A 27,628-nucleotide genomic window follows, 5' to 3' on the forward strand; every position below is an offset into this window, starting at 1 on the left:
GATTTGAATTCGGTCACTTATAGATAGACCATTGGGAGTTGGTAACTCAATTTAGATGACTGATACACCAGCTACCATGCCTGTGTCTGACAGGTATTAAAACCAGGTTACCTAGAAGGGGCCAGTCCATATTAAATGGTATTACTACTCATGTTAACAACTGGGTGGCAATAAGTAATAATCAGTGTGGCTTTACTAGCTGACTACACCAAGTGGTTATAAGTAATGCCTATTGAATTGTTTAGGCTCATAAGTAGTGCAAAACACCTATTGGTTCTTTTCAAGCACTACCACTTAAAGCGAACCTGTGAGCTGTGTTGGCCGATATAAGATGTGGCCACTGCCTTTCAGGGCTGATATATAGCATTCTATAACGCTATAGCAAAGCCCCTGATCCAACCTGCAAGATAAGAAAAATAAGTTTTATTATACTCACCCGTTTTTACGATTAAAAAAAACCTGACTGTGCCGGGTCCAGAACGGGGTTAAACGTGCCATGGTTATTTTTTATTATCCCCCCCCCCCCCCCCCCTTTTTAAAATACTTTAGGCTTTTATCCTTATTGGCGCCATTCCAGTGGTGTTGGTGCTGGGTCTCCCCAGGCTAATGTGACATTGTTGCGCCATGTAAGTTGTACGGCTAATGGGCTGCAGTGCTCACACCTCCCCAGACATCCAAAGAAAGTGAGGGCACCGCAGCCTAATATTGGCCTCAGGGCTCATGTGACATAATGTCATGCAAGCCTTGGGCGCCTATGATGCCAATAATAGTGAGGCAAGCTCAGGGTATTTTTATTTACAAGGGGGAATATAGAATTTAAAGAAGGAGTTGTCATTGTGCGTTAACCATTTTAAGTTTAAACAAAAAAAGTGGTGGACCCCTTGGTATAAAAGAACTATAATAGGTCTCCTGGTCATCCTACACATTTTAAAAACACAGATCCCATGTAAAAAGATGAGTTTTGAGTATCCTTTTATGTAGGTAATGAATATGGAATGTCTTCAGATTATAGTGCACACGTGCCATATTTATGCTGCTCAATAATTGATGCCTTGTATGTCAGTGGATTACAGTAGTAATGGGCAGGGATAGACTAATACAGGCAGTCCCTGGGTTGCGAACTAAATAGGTTTGTAATTAAGTTGGCACAAGGCACACACAAAAAAGAAAACTAATACCTTATGACCTCTTTGGCTACATACTGTTTACTGCCCACTGGAGGATGTTGAGTAGTGGGCAGCCGACAAGGTGAGCATTTTAGTTGTTTCTTTTTTTTTTTTTTTGGATATTCTAATGCTTACCTCATTCCTGACCTCCCAGACCTCTTGAATTTTGTGGTTTCAGTTTTCTTTTATTTAGGGCATTTATTATATGTGTAATTCTTTTTAAGTTTATGGGATTTTTTTCTGTGCTTGTGATTCATTTGATTTTTTTTTTTTTTTGCATTTGCAGGTTCTTGTACAAACATAACTAGCAAAAGGCTGCCAGTGATATCGTACAGGTAAGGGATTTGTTGGCATAGTCTATAAAAAAAAAAATGACTAATTGTTTGTACATGAAATATGAACCTTCAATGTTATGGATATACAGATAGAGAGAATGAGTGTGGATACCTGTACTCTGCATGCAACAAGCCCTTTTTCTGTGTCTATCGCATAAACAGGACATGGTTTTTATCTGGTGGAAGTAATCCATGTAAATAACTGAAGGCAGTAAAGAATTCTTACAGAAAAGTCACCATATTTTTCGGACTATAAGACGCACCTAGGTTTTAGAGCAGGAAAATAAAAGAAAAAAAAAATGGAAGCAAAATAATGTGGTTATCACATACCATTATGAAGGGGGGAGAGAATCTGCTGCTGACACTGTTATAGGGGTAAAGTCCCCCATCCTGGTATTTGTCCCTGACCCAGGTATACATGGCATCCCCATCCTGATATACAGGTGCATCTCACAAAATTAGAATATCATCAAAAAGTTAATTTATTTCAATTCTTCAATGCAAAAAGTAAAACTCGTATAGAGTCATTACAAACAGTGATCTATTTCAAGTGTTTATTTATATTAATATTGATGGTTATGGCTTACAACCAAAGAAAACCCAAAAGGCATTATTTCTGTAAATTAGAATACACAGGCTTTCACCCTGTGGAACTGCTGAGGTGTTATGGAAGCCCAGGTTGCTTTGATAGCAGCCTTCAGCTCGTCTGCATTGTTGGGTCTGGTTTCTCATCTCTTGACAATACCGAGTTTGCAGGCCAATCAAGCACAGTAATACTGTTGTTTTTAAAAAAGGCATTGGTACTTTTGGCAGTGTGGACAGGTGCCAAGTCCAGCTGGAGAATGAAACCACTCATCACCTCAGCAGTGCCACAGGCTGATCACCTCCATGCCACGCCGCATTGATGCAGTAATTGATGCAAAATGAGCCCCGACCATGTATTGAATGCATTTACTGAACATACATTTCAGTAGGCCAACATTTTGGATTTTAAAATCCTCTTTCAAGCTGGCATACATGGCCTCCTCCATCCCTGTCCTGGCATACATAGCCCTCATCATGCTGCACACATAAAAAATTTTTTTACTTGCCTTACCTCCACTTCTCACAGTGTCCTGTTCTGATACCAGCAGCTGATTGCAGCTTGTAAGCAGCGCATGGCAGTGATGTCATGCGCTGCTTACAAGCAGAGGTCAGATGTGAGTGGAGAGCAGTGAATATTCATTTTTCTCTAATAGCAGGCACTGTTAGCCGCAGCCGCTGGCTTCCTGCAGATGCCGGGTGATCACGTGTGCTTGCAATTAAGGAGAATGAATATTCACTGCTCTCCACTCCCATGGGTCTGGAGAGCAGTGAATATTCATTCTCTTTAATGGTGGGTGCACGTTGTCGTCCAGGCGCTGCAGGAATCCTGCGGCTAACAGTGTGCCTGCTTTTAAAGAAGATGAATAATAACTGCTCCACATGCCCATTGTCACTCCCAGCTCTCGGTGCCGGCTTCAGTGCGTAGAGGTGGGAGGGATTATGGGCGTAGGGAGTAGTGAACATTCATTTTCTCAGCAATATACAAGAGAAATGGAGCCGCACAGCCGCCGACACAGAGCCAAGAGACTTCAGTCCAATCACGGTTTGTATAAGAACAGGTGCCTCGGACTTAATGGAGGTGCTTGCCAAGAAAAAAGTACATATGAAACTTCAGCAAGAAAGAAAATGCAATAGCACTCACCATTGAGGTACGATGAAAAATCCTTTAATGGACAGACAGGTGCAGAGGAAAAATCTTCACGGCATCGGGGGTGAAATCATGGGAAGAGGTGAGCAGGGGATGTCATCCCCTGCTCACCTCTTCCCATGATTTCACCCCCGATGCCGTGAAGATTTTTCCTCTGCACCTGTCTGTCCATTAACCCCTTCCCTACATGTGACGGAATAGTACGTCACATGTCGGGACCCCCGCTTTGATGTGCGCTCCGGCGGTGAGCGCACATCAAAGTCGCGACATGTCAGCTGTTTTTTACAGCTGACATGTGCGCGCAATAGCGGCGGGTGAAATCGCGATCACCCGCCGCCATTAACTAGTTAAATGCCGCTGTCAAACGCAGACAGCGGCATTTAACTACCGCATCCGGCCGTGCGGCCGGATATGAGCGCATCGCCGACCCCCGTCACATGATCGGGGGTCGGCGATGCTCCTCCATTGTAACCATAGAGGTCCTTGAGACCTCTATGGTTACTGATTGCCGGTGGCTGTGAGCGCCACCCTGTGGTCGGCGCTCACAGCACACCTGCATTTTAGCTACATAACAGCGATCTGATGATCGCTGTTATGTAGCAGAGCCGATCGGGCTGTGCCTGCTTCTAGCCTCCCATGGAGGCTATAGAAGCATGGCAAAAGTAAAAAAAAAAAGTTTTTAAAAATGTTAAAAAAATAAAAAAAATATAAAAGTTTAAATCACCCCCCTTTCGCCCCAATCAAAATAAATCAATAAAAAAAACCCCCAACCTACATATATTTGGTATCGCCGCGTTCAGAATCGCCCGATCTATCAATAAAAAAAAAGCATTAACCTGATCGCTAAATGGCGTAATGAGAAAAAAATTCGAAACGCCAGATTTACGTTTTTTTGGTCACCACGAAATTGCATTAAAATGCAATAACGGGCGATCAAAAGAACGTATCTACACCAAAATGGTATCATTAAAAACGCCAGCTCGGCACGCAAAAAATAAGCCCTCACCTGACCCCAGATCACGAAAAATGGAGACGCTACGAGTATCGGAAAATGGCGCAATTTTGTTTTGTTTTGTTTTTTGCAAAGTTTGGAATTTTTTTTCACCACTTAGGTGAAAAATAACCTAGTCATGTTAGGTGTCTATGAACTCGTAGTGACCTGGAGAATCCTAATGGCAGGTCAGTTTTAGCATTTAGTGAACCTAGCAAAATAGGCAAGCAAAAAACAAGTGTGGGATTGCACTTTTTTTGCAATTTCACTGCACTTGGAATTTTTTTCCCGTTTTCTAGTACACGACATGCTAAAACCAATGATGTCGTTCAATAGTACAACTCGTCCCGCAAAAAATAAGCCCTCACATGGCCAAATTGACGGAAAAATAAAAAAGTTATGGCTCCGGGAAGGAGGGGAGCGAAAAACGAAAACGGAAAAACGGAAAAAGCTCCGGGGGTGAAGGGGTTAAAGGATTTTTCATCGTACCTCAATGGTGAGTGCTATTGCATTTTCTTTCTTGCTGAAGGAACATTCATTTTCTTTTGACAGCTGGCACAAATGTTAGCCAAAGCTGCCAGCTCCTGCCTCTTGTGACCCGCTCGTCCACTGCTGTCGCTCCCTCACACACTATAAATGTGTCTTTTATAGTCTGAAAAATACGGTACTTAAATGGTTTTCACACAAAGTACATTTTAATTAATAGATCTTGGAATAATAATTTCCACCGTTGGATGTGTTAAATATGTCACTATGCTGAAATAATCTTATAAATGTGTCCCTGCGGTGTACTGTGCAATGGCTGTGTCTGACCGTGCAGGAACATGGTCTGATCATACCACATCTGGACAAGTGGGGAAAACAGTATACAGACACTAGATGGTGGCCCAATTCTAACGCATCGGGTATTCTAGAATATGTTTGTATGTATATAGCAGCCACATAGTATATGGCACAGGCCACGTAGTATATAGCAGACACGCAGTATATAACACAGCCCATGCAGTATATACCACTGCCTACGTAAAATATAGCAGAGGCCACGCAGCATATAGCAGTGTGGGCACCATATCCCTGTTAAAAAAAAAAATTAAAATAAATAATAGCTATATACTCACCCGTCGTTGTCCAGCGAAGCTGTCCCGATGCGCGAGACCGCTAAGTTTTCTGGGTAATTTCGCAATGCATCTCTGGGAACGGAATCTGGCGGCAGCCGCGCGCGCATCGGCGGACGACGGAAGGTGAGAATAGCAGGTTTTGTTATTTGTTTTTTTATTTTTAACATTAGATTTTTTTACTACTGCATAGGCAGCATCAATAGTAGAAAGTTGGCCACACAGGGTTAATAGCAGCGTTAACGGAGTGCGTTACCTGCGGCATAATGCGGTCCGTTAACGCTGCCATTAACCCTGTGTGAGCGCTGACTGGACGGGAGTAGGGAGGGACTAATTCTTGGCCGGGCTGTGCCCGTCGCTGATTGGTCGCGGTCTGACAGCCGTGACGAATCGGCGACGAGGGATTTCCGTTACAGAAGTTGCAGACAGACGGAGCTCACGGCTGCTGGTATCTGTAAGGGAAAAAAAACATTTCACTGCCTGTTTAACCCCTTCACCCCCGGAGCTTTTCAGTTTTCGGTTTTTGCTCCCCTCCTTCCCAGAGCCATAACTTTTTTTATTTTTCCGTCAATATGGCCATGTGAGGGCTTATTTTTTGCGGGACGAGATGTACTTTTGAAATATACCATTGGTTTTACTATGCCGTGTAACAGAAAACCAGAAAAAAATTCCAAGTGTGATGAAATTGCAAAAAAAGTGCAATCTCACACTTGTTTTTTGTTTGGCTTTTTTGCTAGGTTCACCAAATGCTAAAACTAACCTGCCATTATGATTCTCCAGGTCCTTACGAGTTCATAAACACCTAACATGACTAGGTTATTTTTATCTAAGTGGTAAAAAAAATTCCAAACTTTGCTAAAAAAAAATTAAAAATTGTGCGATTTTCCGATACCCGTAGCGTCTCCAATTTTCGTGATCTGGGGTCGGGTGAGGGCTTATTTTTTGCGTGCCAAGTTGGCGTTTTTATTGATACCATTTTGGTGCAGATACGTTTTTTTGATCACCTGTTGTTACATTTTAATGCAATGTCGCGGCGACCACAAAAACGTAATTTTGGCATTTTTATTTTTTTCTTGCTACGCCATTTAGCGATCAGGTTAATCCTTTGTTTTTATTGATCGGGCGATTCTGAACGCGGCAATACCAAATGTGTAGGTTTGATTTTTTTTTTATTTTTTTTTTAATTATTTTATTTTGATTGGGGCAAAAGGGGGGTGATTTGAACTTTTATATTTTTTTTTATTTTTTTAAACACTTTTTTTTTTTTTTTTTTAATTTTGGCATGCTTCAATAGCCTCCATAGGAGGCTAGAAGCATGCCCTACACGATCGCCTTTGCTACATAGAGGTGAAGTACATGTCACCTCTGTTGTAGAAATGGTGGTGTACTTTGAGCGCCGGCCACAGGGTGGCGCTCAAAGCAATCGACCATCAACAACCATAGAGGTGTCAAGGAGACCTCTAAATATGGCAATGCACTGCTGACCCCCGATCATGTGACGGGGTCAGCGGTGCGAGCACTTCCGGCCGGGAGCGCTAGTTAAATGCCGCTGTCAGTGCTTGACGGCGGCATTTAACTAGTTAATGGGCGCGGGCGGATCGCGATTCCGCTCCCGCTCATTGCGCGCACATGTCGGCTGTACAAAACAGCTGACATGTCGCGGCTTTGAGGTGGGTTCACCGCCGGAGCCCACCTCAAAGCAGGGGATCTGCCAGCTGACGGAATAGTACGTCAGCTGTCAGAAAGGGGTTAAAAACTTGTTTTACCTCAAAGAAACAGTAAGTAATGTCTATATACTCATTTGCATTCCTGCCCAGGAGCGGTGGTATGATCAGACTATGTTCCTGCATGGTCAGACACAGCCATTACACAGTAGGGACACATTTATAAGATTATCTCGGCACAGGAACATTTTATGTAAACACTTGCAATTGTGGAAGTTGTTATTCCAAGATCTATTGATTAAATTGTTGATTCAAATTAAAGGTACCATCACATTTAGCGACGCTGCAGCGATCTAGGCAACGATGCCGATCGCTGCAGCGTCGCTGTGTGGTCGCTGGAGAGCTGTCACACAGACAGCTCTCCAGCGACCAACGATGCTGAAGTCCCCGGGTAACCAGGGTAAACATCGGGTTACTAAGCGCGGCCCTGCGCTTAGTAACCCGATATTTACCCTGGTTACCAGTGAAGACATCGCTGAATCCGCGTCACTCAGCGATGTCTGCGGGAGATCCAGCGACGAAATAAGGTGCTGGCCTTCTAGCTCCGACCAACGATGTCACAGCAGGATCCTCTGCGTGTCAAACACAACGATATCGCTATCCAGGACGCTGCAACGTCACGGATCGCTAACGATATCGTTGTTCAGTGTGAAGGTACTCTAACTTAGGTGGGAAAACTCCCTTTGAGAGATCTTCCAGTGAAAACAGTGTCACAATAGCCACACTCAATTAAATGTACATCTTATGTTAGATGATTACATAAACATGTATGCATCAGTACCTGCGCTGGTTCAACTAGGTTCACTAAATTTTAAAACTGACCTGCCATTATGATTCTCCAGGTAATTACGAGTTCATAGACACCAAACATGTCTAGGTTCTCTTTTATCCTAAGGGGGAATCTGTCACTCCAAAAATCGTATATGAGCTAAGGCCACTGGCATCAGGGGCTTAACTACAGCATTCTGTAACGCTGTAGATAAGCCCCCGATGTAACCTGAAAGGTAAGAAAAACAGGTTAGATTATACTCACCCAGGGGCGGTCCGATGGGCGTCGCGTTCCGGCGCCTCCTATCTTCATACGATGATGTCCTCTTTGTCTTCTTGCCGCGGCTCCGGCGCAGGCGTACTTTATCTCCCTGTTGAGGGCAGAGCAAAGTGCTGTAGTGCGCAGGTGCTGGGCCTCTCTGACCTTTCCCGACGCCTGCGTACTGGAGTACTTTGCTCTGCCCTCATCCGGGCAGACAAAGTACACCTGCGCCGGAGCCACGGCAGGAAGACAAGAAGAGGACGTCATCGTATGAAGATGGGAGGCCCCGGACCGTAGCGGGAACGCCCCTGGGTGAGTATAATCTAGCCTGTTTTTCTTACCTTTCAGGTTACATCAGGGACTTATCTACCGCATTACTTTTATATATTTTTATTTTTTTTATATTTTACCATGCTTCAATAGTCTCCATAGAAGACTAGAAGCCAGAACAACTCGAAGCTCTGCTACATAGAGGTGGTGGTCAGATCGCCTCTATGTAGTAGAATTGCTGACTTGCTATGTGTGCCGACGACTGGGTGGTGCTCACAGCAATCCAGTACTGACAACCATAGAGTTCTTCAGGAGACCTTGCGTTGTCGTAACGACACACTCGTGATCACGTGACGCACGTCACCGGTGTGCGTATTTCTGGCGCGATTGTCGGAAGTGACATTTGAATACCGCTGTCAAACACTAGTTAAGTCGCTGGTGGATCGCGGCTATATTGGAAAGATGTGGGCTCACCGCCTGAGCCCACATCAAAGGGAGAGATACCGACATCGGCGTACTATTACGCCTGATGTCGGTAAGGCTACGTTCACATTTGCGGTCGTCGCCGCATGCGTCATGCGCCCCTATATTTAACATGGGGGCGCATGGACATGCGTCGCACTTGCGTTTTGCGCCGCATGCGTCCCTGCGGCGCCCGCGTCCGGGCGCAGAGGACGCAGCAAGTTGCATTTTTGCTGCGTCCAAAATCAATGAAAAAAAGGACGCATGCGGCGCAAAACGCAGCGTTGTGCATGCGTTTTGCTGCGTTTTTGTTTGCGTTGTGCGTTGCGGCGCCGACGCTGCGGCGCACAACGCAAATGTGAACGTAGCCTAAGGGGTTCAAAGGGTATTTGCATCGCAGCCATTCATGACTAAGATGGGAATACCTGTCCTGTGGTGGGCAAAAGTATAGAAGAAGCTGCGGGTCAAATTCCCTTTATAGAATGGGGTTGGGAGTAAGGCCAGTGTAACATTTTTTTTATACTAACTGTTAATTCTTCACTGGCCATTGGTCTCCTGTTCAGAACTTAATAGCCTTTTATTTGCTCATGAGGCTGTTTGTTGAGTTGGGTCAGGAGACCAGCGGCTAGTCTAGCCAGTGTGCTCATCTGTGTTGTGCTTTTTGTTATTATAATACAAGCTGCAGCGCTTTGTTGGATCAAGTCGATGTGTTGATCGTTCTCATCATACAATGTAATCTGCTATGGAGCGTCCGACACTAATTATTGGTGACGGTTCTTCATGATTTCTACTACCTTTTTATCTGTTTCAGATATTTAGCCAATATTGGTTTCAGACAAGTTATGGACTATACTTTGTGGGACAAATGTTTGTTTTATGATTTTCTAAAATCTTGCATATTTGACTCCTCAGCATGCCTTATAACTTTCCACGTTTTATGTGGGTGTTTTGTAGATGTCTTCCATTCAAATAAGGAAATATGCCTGCAATAGTTTATGCTAATTTTATAATGTATAATGTGTACATTTTACCATGTTGTTCCGAATGTTACCCTGTTTTTCTGCCCATTGATTATATAGTGATGGAGCTGGGCAGTACATCCCATGATTTTGTCTGTATGGTTCTGTTACATGTTTGTGAGAGCCTACGTCATGTGTTTCACAGTGATTTATTGGGCTATGTGCACACGTTGCGGAATGGGGTGCAGAATTTTCTGCACAAAATCCGCATCTCCTGGCAGAAACAGCAGGTGCAGATTTTATTCGGATTTTGTGCGGGTTTTTATGCGGAATTGATGCGGATTACTATAATGGAAGTGTGCAGAAACGCTGCAGATACACACAAAAGTGACATGCACTTCTTTTAAATCCACAGCGTTTCCGCATGGATTTTTCCGCACCATCTGCACAGCTTTTTTTTTTTTTTTCAATTCATTTACATTGTACTGTAAATCACAGCGGATCTGCAGCATTTCTGCGTGGGAAAATCCGCTGCGGATCCGCACTAAATCCGCATCGTGTGCACATAGCCTTAAGGTTCATTTACGCTGCATAATTGTCATGAACGAGCGTTCCTAGGAAAGATTGACAATAAGGCTATGTGCACACGTAGGTTCGGGTCCCTGCGGGTTCTCCCGCAGCAGATTTGATAAATCTGCAGGGCAAAACCGCTGCGGTTATCCCTGCAGATTTATCACGTTTTGTCTTGCGGTTTCCGCTGCGGGCTTTGGTTTTTCTATTGATGCTGCATATGCAGCATCAATAGTAATGTTAAAAAAAATAAAATAAAAAAAAAAATGGTTTATACTCACCCCCTCTGACGTCCCGATCTCCTCGGCGCTGCACGCGGCAGTCAGTTTCCAAAGATGCTGTGCGAGAAGGACCTTCGTGACGTCACGGTCATGTGACCGCGGCGTCATCACGGTCATGTGACTGCGACGTCACCGCAGGTCCTGCTCGCACAGCAAACCTGAGACCGGACGGCCGCGTGCAGCGCTGAGAGGTGAGTATAGCATTATTTTTTATTTTGATTCTTTTTTTTTTTTTACCACAAATATGGTTCCCAGGGCCTGGAGGAGAGTCTCCTCTCCTCCACCCCGGGTACCATCTGCACATTATCCGCTTACTTCCCGCATCGTGGGCACAGCCCCATGCGGGAAGTAAGCGGATCAATGCATTTCTATTTGTGCAGAATCGCTGCAATTCTGCACAAAGAAGTGACATGCTGTGGGTTGTAAACCGCTGCGTTTCTGCACGGTTTTTCCCACCGCATGTGCACAGCGGTTTCCATAGGGTTTACATGTAAATGTAAACGCTATGGAAACTGCTGCGGACCCGCAGCATCAAAATCGCCGCGGATCCGCAGTAAAACCCGCAAAGTGTGAACATGGCCTAATTCTGCGGTTTACCTGACGAACAAGCAAAACGCTAATTCGTCCGGTGAAATGGTCTTTTTCTTTGCACAAAAGTGCATTGTGTAAACAGGACCTGTGCTTCCAAGAACAAGGGCAGTCTATATTCACAGAGGGATCTGTCATAGATTGTTCAGTGCGCATCTGCAGCACAATCTGCCCGTATAAACAGGTTCTCAAACAACCGCTGATCAACGGTCATTTAGTGCCGCTTACCAACAGATGCAAACACAACTTAGAGGGACCCTGTCGGCACAGCATGACTGTTCAAACCACAGCGTGGCCAGTCGTTTATATACACCTTCCCACCTGCTTGGTTTCCATCTATTTCCATCCTCTTACTCTATGAAGCCGGTTCTGTCAGAGGAGGATGAAGTTAAACAAGCAGGTAAGAAGGTGTATATAAATGATTGGCTCCGCCATGAAGCAGCGGGACTTACTTCAAACTGTCTATGCTGAGAGTTCCTTACAGGGACTCTGTCAGTAGGATCAGTCCTGTATAGACTTATAGGTCATAGAAAGTTGAATAAAATTATACCTGAGATCTGACGTCTTTTCTAGAGAAATTCATGCTCGTATGCAAATGAGCTGTTAAACTCTATTGGCCGGACAAAGATGTGCATGAGAATCTTCTGAGCTACATGTCTCGCACTAATAACTTCTCCTAATAACCCCCCACCCCCCACCCCCCCAAGCATTTGTAACTAAAAGGGCCACCTTGTGCCGCACTAATTATAATAATAATTTTATTTAAATAGCGCCAACATCTGCCGCAGCGCTTTACAAATGATAGAGGGGACTTGTACAGACAATAGACATTACAGCATAACAGAGATCACAGTTCAAAACAGATACCAGGAGGAATGAGGGCCCTGCTCGCAAGCTTACAAACTAGGAGGAAAAGGGGAGACACGAGAGGTGGATGGTAACAATTGCTTTAGTTATTTAGACCAGCCATAGTGTAAGGGTATGTGCACACGCTGCGCATTTTGGTGCTGATCCGACGCTGCGGATCCGCAGCAGTTTTCCCAACGTTTACAGTACCATTTAAACCTATGGGGGGGAAAAAACGCTGTGCACATGCTGCGGAAAAATCCACGCGGAAACGCAGCGGATTATTTTCCGCAGCATGTCAATTCTTTCTGCGGATTCCGCAGCGGTTTTCAATATGCACCAATAGGAAAGTGCAGTTGAAAACCCGCAGAAGAAACCGCGAAAAAATCCGCAGTGAAAACCGCAGTGGTTTTGCACTGCGGATTTTCCAAATCCGCTGCGGAAAAATCTAAGACTCGGGTGTTCATGTAAAGCTGCATGAACCAGTTAACTGCCTAAGTATGTAGCAGTACAGACACAGAGGCTATTAACTGTATAAAGTGTATGAGAACATGATGCGAGGAACCGGATTATGGTTTGTTTTTGTTTTTCCTTGAATGGGCCACACAGGGATAGTTAGGATAATGCGTTGAAGCGGTAGGCTAGTCTGAACAAATGAGTTTTTAGGGCACACTTAAAACTGTGGGGAATAGGGTTTAATCATAATATCCTGGGTAGTTCATTCCAAAGAATCGGCGCAGCACTTGAAAAGTCTTGGAGACGGGAGTGGGAGGTTCTGATTATTGAGGATGCTAACCTCAGGTCATTAGCAGAACGGAGAGCTCGGGTAGGGTGGTAGACTGAGACCAGGGAGGAGATGTAGGGTGGTGCTGAGCCATGGAGTGCTTTGTGGATGAGGGTAATAGTTTTGTACTGGATTCTGGAGTGGATGAGTAGCCAGTGTAATGACTGTCACAGGGTTGAGGCATCGGTGTAACGATTGGTGAGGAATATGATCCTGGCAGCAGCATTCAGGACAGATTGGAGCAGGGAGAGTTTGGTAAGAGGGAGGCCGATTAGTAGAGTTACAATAGTCCAGACGAGAATGAATGAGTGAAACAGTAAGAGTTTTTGCAGTGTCGAAAGTAAGAAAAGGGCAAATTCTAGATATGTCTTTAAGATGCAGATAAGAAGAGCGAGCCAGTGATCGGATGTGGGGGGTGAATGAAAGCTCAGAATCAAGTATGACCCCCAAGGCAGCGGGCATGTTGCTTTGGAGTAATGGTGGAACCACACACTGAGATGGCAATGTCAGGCAAAGGCAGGTTAGTAGAGGGAGAGAACACGAGGAGTTCAGTTTTTGACAGGTTCAGTTTCAGATAGAGGGAGGACATGATGTTAGAGACAGCGGTAAGACAATCACTGGTGTTTTCTAAAAAGTTCGGCGTGATAACAGGAGCAGAAGTGTATAATTGGGTGTCGTCAGCATAGAGGTGGTACTGGAAACCAAATCTACTGATTGTCCAATAGGGGCAGTATACAAAGAGAAGAGGAGGGGGCCTAGGGCTGATCCTTGAGGAACCCCAACAGTAAGGGGAAGGTGAGAGGAGGAGGAACCAGCAAAACATACAGTGAAGGAGCGATCAGAGAGATAGGAGGAGAAGCGATGTCCTGCTGAGAACAATGATTTTTTTTTTATTCCGGCATAAACAATCCAATCACCCAATAAATATGCAACATTTTGCTTGTTTAGTATAATACACTCCATACTCCTCCATATATTATAATGTGCACCACAGCACAGTCCTCCATATTGTAAAATGCACACCCCATAGTCCTCCATATAATATAATGTGCCCCATAGTCCTCCATATATTAAAATACACTCCTCAGTCCTCCATATAGCAAAATACACTCCTCACAGTGCTCCATATAGTATAATGCACCGCCAGTCATCCATGTAGTACAATTCACTTCCCATAGTATAATGCACCCCATAGTTCTTCATATAGTATAATGTATTCCCCATAGTCCTCGATACAGTATAATTCAGCCCACATATAGTATAATGCAGCCACCACCCCAGAGTATAATGTAACCTCCCCATAGAATATAATGCAGCCCCCCCCCCCCCATATAGTGTTCTGTAGCCCCCTCATAGAGTATGATGCAATCACCCCTCATAGAATATAATGCTGCATACTGACAGGTGTCTCTTTTAGTTCTGGGCACTGCTGAAATAATCATTTTTGAAATTTGTCCCTCATACCTCGAAATCGCCACGGGGGCATGTCTTTCCCCCCTAATCCAGACGCCTCACAGCTGTCACTCATGGCCTTTGTGTGCCGGGCACCGCCGCCTCTTCCTTTATTAGTGTCCCCCGGTGCCTGCGCTGTTTTTTTTTGTTTTGTTTTGTTTTCCGGGCATGCGCAGTTGCGCTGCCCTTCGAACTTATAGTGCAGGCGCTGGGGATGCTAATGAAGGAAGAGGAGCCGGCGTGCACATGCCCCAGGGACGATATCGAGGTATGAGGGACAAATTTAAAAAAACTATTATTTCAGCAGTGCCAGGGACCCGAACTAAAAGAGCCACCTTGTCAGAATCCAGCATTAGTGCGGCACAAGGTGGCTCTTTTAGTTACAAACGCCTTGGGGGGGGGGGGGGGGTGACAGGTTCCCTTTAAAATAAAATCTGGAGTTTGATTCTCAGGCAGATCTATGTTCAGCCCATAGATATTAACAGCTCATTTACATATTAAGGAAAATACGGATTTCTCTGCAATAATCCGATATCAAGGTATCATTTTATTGAACTTTCTATGACCTTCGTAACTATATAGATGGCTTAGCAGGGTTGATCCTACTGACAGATTCCCTTTAAATGTACATAGCAGACAGCTGCATCATGACTGTGTTCTTAGAAATTTGCACAGGCTCAGTGGTTTCCATTTCTGTACTGTTTCCTGTGATTTCAAACACTGCAAATGCCCCCTAGTTTGCAAAGTGAATTTTACGTACGGGCCAGAGAAACTTACAAGGGTATGCCTGAACGTCTTAGGCCTCTTTCACACTTCAGTTGTTTGACGTCAGTCTAAAACCGTAATTTTCCTCAAAAAACGGATCCGTTTTTTTTTTTTTTTTGACGGATCCGTTTTTTCCCCATAGACTTGCATTAGCGACGGATTGTGACGGATGGTCGTCCGTTCCATCCGTCATGCGACGGATCCGTCAAAATTTAGCGGACGTCATCTAGACATTGACGTTCATCTAGACGTTTTTTGTCTCCGTTGAAATGGCGGATCGCGACGGATCCGTCGCGTCCGTCATTTCATAGAATGGCCCCCTATGGGCGACGGATCCGTCGCGATCCGTTTTTTGGCGGATCCGTCGCCCCAATCCGTTTTTTCAAGTTTTTTCAATTGCGCATGCTCCAAAAAGTATATACAACCCCCGAGTAACGGATCCGTCAAAAAAACGGATCCGTTACATCCGTTTTTTCAACAATTGTGACGGATCCGTCGATCCGTCACTTTGTCGGAAGTGACTGACGCCAAACGACTGAAGTGTGAAAGAGGCCTTAGGCTTCTTTCTCACTTCAGTTGTTTGGCGTCAGTCTGCTCCGACAAAGTGACGGATCCGTCACAATTGTTGAGAAAACTGTTCTAACTGATCCGTTTTTTTTGACGGATCCGTTACTTGGGGGTTGTCTGGGAAAAGTATCTACTTTTTGGAGCATGCTCAATTGAAAAAGCGGATTGGGGCGACGGATCCGCCAAATGACGGTCGCAACGGAACCGTCGCCCATAGGCGGCCATTCTATGGAATGGCGGACCCATCGCGAACCGCCATTTCGGCGCAGACAAAAAACATAATGTCCGTCAATGTCCAGATGACGTCCGCCAAATCTTGACGGATCCGTCGCATGGCGGATGGAACTGACGACCATCCGCCACAATCCGTCGCTAATGCATGTCTATGGGAAAATAGCGGATCCGCCAAAAAAAAATGGCGGGTCCGCTATTTGACGAAAATGGCGGTTTCAAACTGACGCCAAAAGACTGAAGTGTGAAAGAGGCCTTAGGCCCCTTTCACACATCAGTTTTTTGCCGTCAGTCATAATCCGTTGGCTCGACTGATCCGTCGCAGATTGTGAAACTGATGCGACTGATCCAGAAAAAAACAGGTGCACTGGGTCCATCGAGGCTATGTGCACACATTGTGTATGCGTCTTCGCCGCGTTTTTCCGCTGCGAAAACACATACACAACCCAGGTTAAAAAATAAAAAAATAAAAAAAAAGTGATATTCTTACCTTCCGGCGTCCCCCGCAGCCTTCGCGATGCTGCCGGCAGCTCCCTTTCCAAGTAATGCCTTGCAAACAATGACCTGTGATGACGTAGTGGTCTCGCGAGACCGTTGCGTCATCAGGTCATTTTGCAAGGCATTACTGGTAACTAGAGCTGCTGGCAGCATCGCGAGCATCGGGAAGGCTGTGGGGGATGCCGGAAGGTAAGAATATCACGATTCCTTTTTTTTTTTTTTTTCTTTTTTCTAACTCTATATCTTTTTACTATTGATGCTGCATAGGCAGCATCAATAGTAAAGAGAGAATTTCCCTGACTGGAAATTCTTCCAGACTTGCTCAGTTTCAAGATGGCATCCGTCGCTGGTTTCCTGCTTTCTGGGTCCATAGGCTTCCATTATAGCCAACGATGGACAGCGCAGGATTCATCACTGTCCGATTTTTCGACTTATACAAAAACGTTACTATGTCCGTTCTCTGGGCGACCAACACAGAATTTACGACGGATCCGTCAAACGACAGATGAAACGGAATCCGTTGCTACAAGTCTGAGAATAATAACGGATCCAGCAGCAACATTTGCTGGATCTGTTTTTTTTTTTTTTTTCACAGAACGACGGATTTTGATGGAAACAAAAAGACTGAAGTGTGAAAGAGGCCTTAGTCGCAGGCCCTATTAAACCCCGGATGTGCTCAGAATGCTACAAATCTTTTTGATCAGTTAGGCCTCTTTCACACTTCAGTTGTTTGGCGTCAGTCTAAAACCGCCATTTTCCTCAAATAACGGATCCGTTATTTTTTGACGGATCAGTTATTTTCCCCATAGACTTGCATTAGCAACGGATTGTGACGGATGGTCGTCCGTTCCATCCGTCATGCGACGGATCCGTCAAAATTTGACGGACGTCATCTAGACATTGACGGTCATTGCAACGTTTTTTGTCTGCGTTGAAATGGCGGATCGTGACGGAACCGTCACGTCCGTCACTCCATAGAATGGCCACCTATGGGCGACGGAACCGTCGCGACCGTCATTTCGGGCGGATCCGTCGCCCCAATCCGTTTTTTCAATTGCGCATGCTCCAAAAAGTATATACAACCCACAAGTAACTGATCCGTCAAAAAAACGGATCCGTTAGAACCGTTTTCTCAGCAATTGTGACGGATCCGTCGATCCCTCATTATGGCGGAGCAGACTGACGCCAAACAACTGAAGTGTGAAAGAAGCCTTAGACTGTTTGCTTTTTATTTTCTCTGTGGTGGCTAAGGTCTCTTTCACACTTCAGTCTTTTGGCGTCAGTTTGAAACCACCATTTTCGTCAAATAGCGGATCCGCCATTTTTTTTTTTTTGCGGATCCACTATTTTCCCATAGACATGCATTAGCGACGGATTGTGGCAGATGACCGTCCGTTCTATCCGCCATGCCATGGATCCGTCGAGATTTGGCGGACGTCATCTAGACATTGACGGACATTATAACATTCTTTGTCTGCGCCGAAATGGCGGTTCACGACGGATCCGTCGCGTCCGCCATTCCATAGAATGGCCGCCTATGGGCGACGATTTCGGCGGATCTGTCGCCCCAATCCACTTTTTCAATTGCGCATGCTCCAAAAAGTAGATACTTTTCCCAGACAACCCCCAAGTAACGGATCCGTCAAAAAAACTTATCCGTTAGAACCGTTTTCTCAACAATTGTGACTGATCCGTCACTATGTCGGAGGTGACTGACGCCAAACAACTGAAGTGTGAAAGAAGCCTTAGTCTGACATCTCCTGTACACCCTAGCTAATGGTTGTCTATACACAATCACTATAATGTAGTTTTACATGCTTTTCGGAAGTTTTAATATTTTGCTTCGGCAGTCCTAAAGCTGCTTTTACACCGTAAGATAATCGTGAATGAGCGTTGTTAAAAAAATCACTTGTTCCACTATTATCGTGCCGTGTAAACAGCCTTAATCACTTAATGAACGAGCAAGTGTACAGTTCTGGTCCTACTGAAGCAAAACTCACTATGTATAAACATATATGAAAATGTGAAGAAATGTTCCAGCATCAGGACCTTCTTGAAACCAATAAGTTTATTAGGTAAGTATAGACATATGACCATCATGTCACAACCCCGCACGGAATTTTAGCGTAGCAAACACATTTCAGACTGTGCGTGTTTAATCATTGTATATGTAGAAAAGATGAGTAAGTCTGCGTTTCATGTCATATGCTGTCAGGACCACATGGTCGAGGTCGACCAGACCAATCATATAGACACACATAAAAAATATATGAAAACAGAATACAAGATGATTGGAAATTCACATAGGGAAATGCAGAACTAAGTCCTTCATAATGGTAAATTAGGTTGTCTAATGTCGTCCATGCCTTGCAGCATGCTTGTATTTAGAATATAGATCCACCAAGATTATCTATGGAGAAGCTTCCTGTGGTGATCTCCCCTTTATGGTCTCTTAACCCGTTCAGTGCCGGTCACCACATGACACTGTCCCCTCCATGTTTCATTGTGAAATGTTTTGTGGCAGCAGAACACTCAGATGTCTGATGTGTGCTTTTAAAGGGCCGCTAATGCAGTCTACATACTGACTGTAATAGGAAATGATGGAAACCACGTAAGACACATTACAATTGATGAAACTGGATATATTGTATGTTTTGGGGTTTTTTCTTGGTGACAGAAGAAATAAAATTAGGGTTATTCACCACATGTTTGTGGCATGTACCTATGTGATATTCCGATCATCTTGTATTCTGACTTGTTTTTAATAGTTTTCATTTATATTTTTTGTCTATATGATGGTTTCTTATTAATTTGGTCGACCATGTGGTCCTGACAGGATATGACCAAAAATGCCAGCTTGTCTTTAACTATTCCATGATTAAAGATGGTCTTAAACACATTTTCTACAGTAAAATACCATGTGAGGTTGTGACATGATGGTCGTATCTTTTATATTTACCTAATAAACTTGTCAGGATTTAGAAGATCCTGGTGCTGGAACATTTCTTCACTTTTTCATTGATTATCCGGCGGCACAGATGATTCAGAGCCTCTGACTGGGTGAGCTAACTTAACTTTTTATGTATAAACATAGGCAAGGCTGTGGGAGTAAATAAGTAATCTCGTCCGCCACATGCATGTGCTATGTATGCCTCAATCTCATATTTAAAATTAGCTTTTATTACTGCCACATGTCCATTTTGCAGAATAATTACAAACTTTTATATACTGTTTTTCCTATCTGCAGGTATAATAGCTTTTGACCTGAAAATGTCGCTAGTCGTCCGGCTGCAGGGTCTTCCTGCCGTGGCAGATTCCTTTGATATTCGACAGTTCTTTGGTGGATTGAATATTCCCAGAGGTGGTGTGTATATCACTGGTGGAAAGTACGGTGAGGCTTATATTGTATTTGCAACATATGAAGATGCCCGTCAAGCCTTGAGCATGTCGTGCCATCTTCTTAAGGATTCATGTGTCCGTCTAACATACAGCAACGAAGAGGAAATGAGACGTGCGTTGGAAGTATACCAGATAGGTCTAAAGCCGACAACAAGTGCTCCATATAATCCTGACGGCAGCGCAAGAGGTTATGAAAACAATTATTTGCCAACCTTTTCATATATCTACATACATGGCATGCCACTCAAAGCCACAAAGGTGGACATACGAGAGTTTTTCAAGGGACTCCTTGTGTTAGATGTCTTGTTTTTGAAATTCATAAATGGAATAAGGAATGGAAATGCCATTGTCAAGTTTGGAAGAAGCACTGATGCCAGTGAAGGGCTGAAACTTCACCAGATGGTCATGTGTGGTTCGCCAGTAACACTCAAGCTTTCTAATGAGGTCGAATGGAAAAAAAATGGCGGTGTACATTTGGAACCGAGGCGGTATTCTCCTCCACCTTTATATGGCTATGCAAGACGACGGAGCAGAACTAGATCCAGGTCTAGATCCAGATCACCACGAGTGAGAAGAAGAACTAGACAAGGATCACCATATGTACGTGAATACTTTGTGCATATTATTAATTTGAGCTACAGAGCTGAGAAAAGAGATATCAAGAAGTTATTTTTTGACCTTGACATGAAGGATTCTCAGATTACCTTCTTAGTTGACAAAGAAGGTAAAAGGACAAGAGAAGCTTTTGCCATGTTCACAACAGAAAAAGATTACAGACGAGCGCGCAACTTGGACAAGGAAACCTTCAAGGGTCACACTTTAACCATATTGCCCATTTCCAAAAAGGACATGGACGTGTTAATCGATCGAATGAAATTGAGAGTCTGCAAAGATCACGGCAAGAAGAAAAAGTCTCCAAGTCGTTCCCCACAAGAACGAAGGTTCTTATATCTTCGAAATTTTGCATTTGATATCACTAAATCGGATGTTAAGAATTTCTTTGTTCGGCTAAGGCTGCAAGACGACAGCGTTACTCTGTTAAATGACAGTAAAGGAGTTGGGCTTGGGGAAGCGTTGGTTGAATTTTCAAGTGAAAAAGAGGCATCAAAAGCTGAAAAAGAAAACAAGCAAACATATCTGGGGATTAAAATAGTCTTAAGTCGCATCAGTGAGGAACAAATGAAGGCATTAAAGGAGGCCAATCAAGCAGATGAGTCCATGGTTACTGAAGCCGATGACATGCCTGATTTTACTTCAGATTTAACGTTTAATATGGTCACCAGCGTGAACACGCCTCCAGCTCCAGTGAAAACCAACGGAGAGTCTTCAACGCTGGAGTCCAGTGAGGTAGTGATTCCTTCCAAATCGGAAAGTGTGCCCCCTTCAAATAATGAACCGGAATCCAAGGAGGAACCGGAGGAACCAGAGTTGCCACAGAAACCACAGGAAATAACATTGACCGAGAACAATTCTACAGAGAACCATTCTACAGAGAACAATTCAACAGAGGACGGTGTGGATGAAGCCAACTGTGGCGATGAGGAATCTCTCTACGAAGGTGACAACACCAAGAAAGCTGAAGTAACTTTACTGTTCATTCGGAACTTGCCTCCTACTGTCACCACTACTGAGATTTTTGACTTCTTCCATGACTACAAAGTGAGCACTGTCAATCTGAAAAATATTGAAAGAGGCATTGCCACTGTGCGCATGCTAAATTACGGGGAAGCGGTATCTGCCATAAATACCCTTAACAAGAAAGAAGTGGGCAGTAAGCAGGTGTTCCTCAGTTTAATTTGAGTTCTGGTACAGTTCCCTTGGTAAGTGTTTGCCTATAGCCATTCCCTATTTCCTAACGCTGGGGCTGTTTTCACTCGTTTCAATGTTGTTTCATTTTTATTTTCAGAAATGAATACATTGTACAAATCAAAATAAGTAGTAACACCAAAAAGGGGTTAATCTTTTTTTTTTTTTTTCTCATTTTTGTAGATTAGACTATAGCTATACATGTTACTAAAGCAGCAAAAAATCAGTTTAGAAAATAACCTTTCTGATGTGATTTTGGTAGGACTTGGCATTAAAATAGCTTTCGCGAACCCTTGCGAAGAATGTTTTGCATAATTTTCCGTTTCTATTTTTCATGCCTTGCATCTTTAATAGTTTGAAGTAGATAGATTGTGAGCATCACCCTACAAAAGTCTTGTATCGTAAAATTAGTAGTCACAATAAAGCAATGTTTGCTGTATATAAATACATGTGTAAGTTCCGGTGTCACCTCTGAGCTTTGTTACATGGAAAGTTAGATAAAATTAAAAATGGCCTTCTGTAGTTAAGATTTTTTTTTTCCTGAATAAGTCCTGTCTTACTGTAATTGTTCAGTTATTAAAGGGATCCTGTCAAGTCCCCAAATGCTATTGACCTGTAGATATGAGGTTAATATGTGCCAGAGCGAAATCGGCCACCGCTCACTGTGTACTGAGTGGTGAAGCCACGCTTCATTAATAGCCACAGAATGCTGGGAGGGATGAAGTGAATTTCCTCCTGGTAGCCGGGCTTTCGGAGTGGTGATCATGCAGCTTCAGAGCGCTATTAACCTGCCGGTTAATGGCATTTGGGGACATGGGATTGGTTGCCTTTAATCTGTAAAACTCACCCGTTGTCCTTTTTTTGCAACAAACTACAGTACAAAGCCAGTTCATGTAGTTATATGAAACCCCGCTCACATTGACAAATACGCATGACCACATTGTATAATGTTCTAGCCTTTCCTCAATTAGTCTTCATATTTTGTATCCTGCTGCAATTAAAGCTGAAAAATAGAATTTTTAACGTTTGTGCCCTCCTACTTTTCAGAATTTTGTCTGACTGTTAAGACAGGTGGCTGCAAAAGAGCTTCCTCCTGTCTTCTCTGCAGAAGGGCAAAAAGATTAACTATGCTTCATCCCCCGGTCGCTGATATGTTTGATTTTTTTCCAACATGGTTTTAGAGACCTGCAGAAATCGGCATCGGAGTGTAGTATAAGTGTTATTTTACCAGGGGAGGGGGATTGTCTGAGTTGTGGACAATCCCTTTAAAATTCCGAGCATTTCACAATTTTGTGTGCAGCAGATCTAACGTGATGATAAAGTGCAGTACTATTTTGCCTTGACTGGCAGCAGTTACTGTGAATAACTAGTATACAGTTTCTCATTTTCAAGATGCTTGAGGCACGTTTTACTACTGGACTATAGCTACTATTTTTATCTATATACAATGTATAGCAGATTTTTCTTGTAAATAGCATGGATTGTGCAGCTTTCCTTTTGCACCAGTGCAATATAAATGTGATTCCACAATGCCCGAAACGGGAGCTTAGGACCACTGCAGGTCCATGCTTCTAGTTAAAAATGAAATGCGTTGTATTTAGAAAAAATATTACGCAGACTACCGGACAAAATTATTATTTTTTTAATGTAATCAAACTTATGTAGCATTCCAGGTTTTTTTTTTTTTTTTTTTTTTTTTATTCATCCGCTCGTTAGGTCCCCAACATATACAATTCCGCTACCATTATTTTTCTATTTAGTATATTTCCCTTAAGTCATGTAATCTCATGGTAACTCATGAGACGAGGATCACAATCTCGGTCACAAGAATTTCCTGTATTGTGAAAACAGCATAGATTGTACCATACACTTCATGAATAGGAGAGGGCAGAAGCTCCTATCGCAGTTACTGATGATGATCACACAGCTCCTATCACACTGTAGTAATGTGCTGGATGCCAACTCAGACTACTTTATTGTATACTTATAATCTGTTTCCTTTATGCTCTGCTAAAAAGCTAAGGATAACTGTGTCCTCTCAGCAGATAGAGATGATATTGGCTCTAGCTGGTAATGTACTGGTGCATAATAGGAAAAGCAGAATAAAATGCAGAATGAGAGCTTATAATGAAAATTGAGGTTGAAAAGAAAAAAAAAGCAGGGGCTAAACTGCAGGGAAATGAGCTCACCATATTTGAGAAGTGCAAAGTGGGGGTGATGGAGGGTAGGAGTGGAATGATTTTTCAGTAAAAGGAACCTGTCAGCAGGATTGTGCACTGTCAGGTCGGTGCCGTTGTGCTGATTACAATGAAACCTTGGGAGATGAACTCTGTCTTGTGGTTGATGTTTAATCTTTATTTTCAGGTTTGAGTTAATGATATGCCGGGGGGGGGGGCTTCATGTGGTGCTCTGATTAGGTATTTATAATGCAGATTGCTGACAGGTCACTGATCCCTCACTGACCTGCCCCCTAGTTTGCATAATGAGTACCTGTACATACTGAAGAGGAGGAAAAATATAAAAAAAAATAGCCGTGGCACCTGGCTGCAGCATAATCGCATGTTTAATGTCCCAATAATAAATGTCGTTGATGCTATTCAGATAGGGGGAAAAAAAGTGCCATTTTGGAGAGGTTTTGTTTTTTCTTCTCCAACAAGATGCCGCATGCGCAGTAGCAGTTATTTGAACACATGTATACACCAATAGCTGCTACTGCGTAGGCGCCCGTTTAAAAATTGATTTTTTTTTTATCTGACCACAATTATTATTAGGACAGTAAACATGAGATTATGCTGCAGAGCAGAGGCCACGGCTGGCTGGCACCTCCATGCAGAAGCGTTTGTTTTGTTTTTTTCATTATGTCCATGTATTCATTATGTAAACTAGGGGTCAGGTCAGTGAGGGAACAGTGACTTGTCAGAAGCCATACTGATGAACACCTAATCAGAGCACCACATGAAGACCCCCACTAGCTGCCCTGGAGCACGGGCATATCATTAACTCCAAGCTGAAAATAAAGATTAAACAACAACCACAAGACGGCTTTCATCACCAGGTATCATTATAATCAGTATAACGGCGACAATCTGACACTGTAGGTTGCTGTGCACAATCCTGCCGACAGGTTCCCTTTTAAAGTCGATTCCCTTCTTCATAGATGGCTATGGTCACTGTTTGTAAAAACAGGCACTTTGTAGATCATGCAAAAAAAAAAAAAAACTATTCGGAGGGGATAGTGACCTGTTGCCAGTACCAGCCAGATTGCAGCATCGTAATGTCATGGGTTACACCTCTATTTATTTTATTTTTTTCATTTGTAAGCAAAACAAAACCTTTCACAGTGAGTGGTAAGGGTGGGTGAGATAGGGAGGGAAAAAGGCAGAAATCTTCTGTGTACAATGAAAGACAACCTCCACGTGATGATGTGGAAAGGAGTGATTGGTGAGGAGGATTTCTAAGGACACTGGATGAAGAACGTGACCTGCTGGGATCTCACGCTGGCTTGTGCTGCTGAGGACAAGGATGTGCTGAACGTTGGAGTATCTCGAGGAGCGTTGTGTGTGAGTATCTTTTGAAAACTTGGTCTTCCGATGAATGTTCACACATGTTCTACCTTTTACAGAGTTGCTTTCCATTTTATTTTTTTATTTAAATGCTCAGATAAATTAACAGCTCTTTTGATACAGCCTAGAGAAGTTAGTAAATACTATTAAGCACATATAATGCTAATGCCTTCATAGCATCGTCTTACAGGGAAGGGCTGCCTTGGCCTCAAAAATAAAATCAGAAAAGGGTTCTCTACATTGCTTTTGTTTCCCACTGCTTTTCCGAAGAACTACGGCTGATTTCCTTTGTAATAGACTATGAACATCTCTGTAGTTTTCTTTATTCACATTGCCACCCATCTGTTTTTACTGAGCAAGATGGAAGGGGGCAATGCTACAGACAGTGACGGATACAAAATAGTATGATATGGCTGCAAAAAGGTCGGCCCTTCCCTTGTTCAATGGCACTTTCCAAATATTGTAGCCAAAAACCCAAATGCACATACTACAAAATTTGTGGATGAACAACTTTACTATTTAGGATATGTTTAGAAAGGGTAGATATACTGTAGATCCTGGTGAAAAATCCACATCGTACTGCACTACTAGCAAAGTGGATGATAACTTACCCAAATCTCATCCACACACAAACATTTGAAGAAGCACATAAAGGGGTTTTCCCATGTCATACATTTATTATATATTGAAATGATATGCCTTAATTGTATAGTAGAAATGGATCCTACCATGTTTCTTGAGAATAGTGTGCTGATGGGTATGGCTGTTAGTGGAGAGGTGGTCTGAATTTCTACAAAAAAAAGTGAATTCTTGCCACTTCCACAGCTTTGCAGCCGTGAAGTGCGAAGCTGTGTGCTTATAGAGAGCGGTGTGGGCAATGGTGGAAGCCAAATCTACTTTACTTTTACCACATTTCTTGTTCATATACCATAAATGTATGAGATGTTTTTAAACAGTTTGTTACTGACCCAGCAGAGAGCGCTCAGATAATGAATAAACAGCAGTAATTACAGGAAAATACTTACCCAGCTGATACTGATCCACTTACTAGTGATTGAAGGGGCAGCCAAGATTCTGGAGGAAAATTTACTTCTTTGGTGTATTAATTATGTTTGTCAGTGTTAATAGAGATTGTGGAGAATTATGAAAGCATGGCTGTTTTATTCTTTAAAGAAAAAATAAGTTCCACTAATATCCAGCAGTTGTTTGTGGTATTACATTAAGGGTATGTGCCCATGATCAGTAAATGCTGCTGGTTGGATGCTGTATACTTGTACAGCGTCCAAACCGCAGCACCAAGCTTTTACAGCATAGTGGACTATGTGTCCAGAGACGCCCGCGGCTCACCTGGGGAGACGGACATGTGGTGCGTCTTTTCAGACCGCAGCATGCCTATTTCTCTTGTGGAGATGCAAGTCTCTGCAAGATAATTAAATATTACCCATAGAATGTATTGGACGGGGTGAATCCGCACGGTTCAGTGAACACATGCGGCTTCACCTGCGTTCAATAGACGGCAGCGCTTTGGATGCAGCAAACATGCGCTGCATCCAAAGCGCTGCCAGTTTCGGATCGTGGGCACCCGGCCTAATGTAGCTAAGCTGCAGTACTGTATATGGATAGATGTGGTGCAGTTTCTGGAAGAATGCAGCCTTTTTTTTTCATAATCTTGTACAACCCTAGAAATTAAGAGGAAATTCACACACTTCAGATTTTGTTGCAGAAATTTTCACAACTGGAAATCTGTTGCACTCCTCTTCCTGTGGTTCCTTGGCTCATTTAGGTGAATGGAACGGATTTTCAGTTGCAGGAACTTCTGCAACAAAATTGGCCAATCGTCACTAGAAGCACGGCTGTAAGTAACGTGGCTCAGTCATATTCCCCGCTGTTCCTAATGCTGGAACACCAAGAAACATCACCCTTTGATTAACCCAAGCTAGTTTAGTTCCCATGGATTATTAGTATATAGGATATGAAAACCACTGCTGGCACCAAGGTCAAAAGCCCTGATGCCAGCAACAACAAATTCTGATGTTTTGGATTTGTCATAGGACAGCCGGCGTACTCGAACCCTGTAATGGATGTGGTCTGGACTTACACATGATGCTCCACTAGCTGATGTTGCTGATCCGGGATGTCTACAAATGATGGGACCAGCGTGGGATCCTATGCTGAAAAGACATGCAGCCATTCATCGTGATGCACCGTTTATTTTAATGGTTTACTTTCTGTTTGAAAATCTGCATATTAAAATTGATTCTCCTTTACCATAAGCAGTCTTCTTTTGGCTTCTGCATTGTTTGTTGGAACAGTAGTGACAGCACAGTTCAGTTCTTCTATATTTTTTGTAAATTCTGAGGCCAGTTTTAAGGTAAAGGCACATGACCAAATGATGGCCTCTCAGAGATCTCCAAATATCAAGCTGTCTATCATCTGCTGTATTATGGAGTTCTACCCAATAATCATTGTGTTCATGGGTTTTTAACTTTGTAAT

At 43.3% G+C, this 27,628-nt stretch overlaps 1 protein-coding gene across 2 annotated transcripts in view; it reads left to right on the plus strand.

Annotated features, from left to right (window-relative positions):
- The window catches only part of LOC143782896 (RNA-binding protein 12B-B-like), a 29,330-nt gene extending 1,917 nt beyond the window's left edge, over nucleotides 1-27,413 (plus strand). The window contains exons 2-4 of one of the 2 annotated variants that reach the window (XM_077270862.1): nucleotides 1,453-1,501; nucleotides 19,614-21,585; nucleotides 27,191-27,413. In XM_077270862.1, coding sequence (XP_077126977.1) covers nucleotides 19,637-21,565 — 1,929 coding nt within the window. In that variant the 5' untranslated portion in view covers nucleotides 1,453-1,501; nucleotides 19,614-19,636 and the 3' untranslated portion in view covers nucleotides 21,566-21,585; nucleotides 27,191-27,413. Of the gene's footprint in view, nucleotides 1-1,452; nucleotides 1,502-19,613; nucleotides 21,586-27,185 lie in introns of both variants that reach the window. The other variant, XM_077270861.1, reaches the window with a different exon arrangement.
- The last annotated feature ends 215 nt before the right edge of the window (nucleotides 27,414-27,628 follow it).

This window comes from Ranitomeya variabilis, chromosome 6 (assembly GCF_051348905.1).
Source record: "Ranitomeya variabilis isolate aRanVar5 chromosome 6, aRanVar5.hap1, whole genome shotgun sequence".
Lineage (NCBI taxonomy): Eukaryota > Metazoa > Chordata > Amphibia > Anura > Dendrobatidae > Ranitomeya > Ranitomeya variabilis.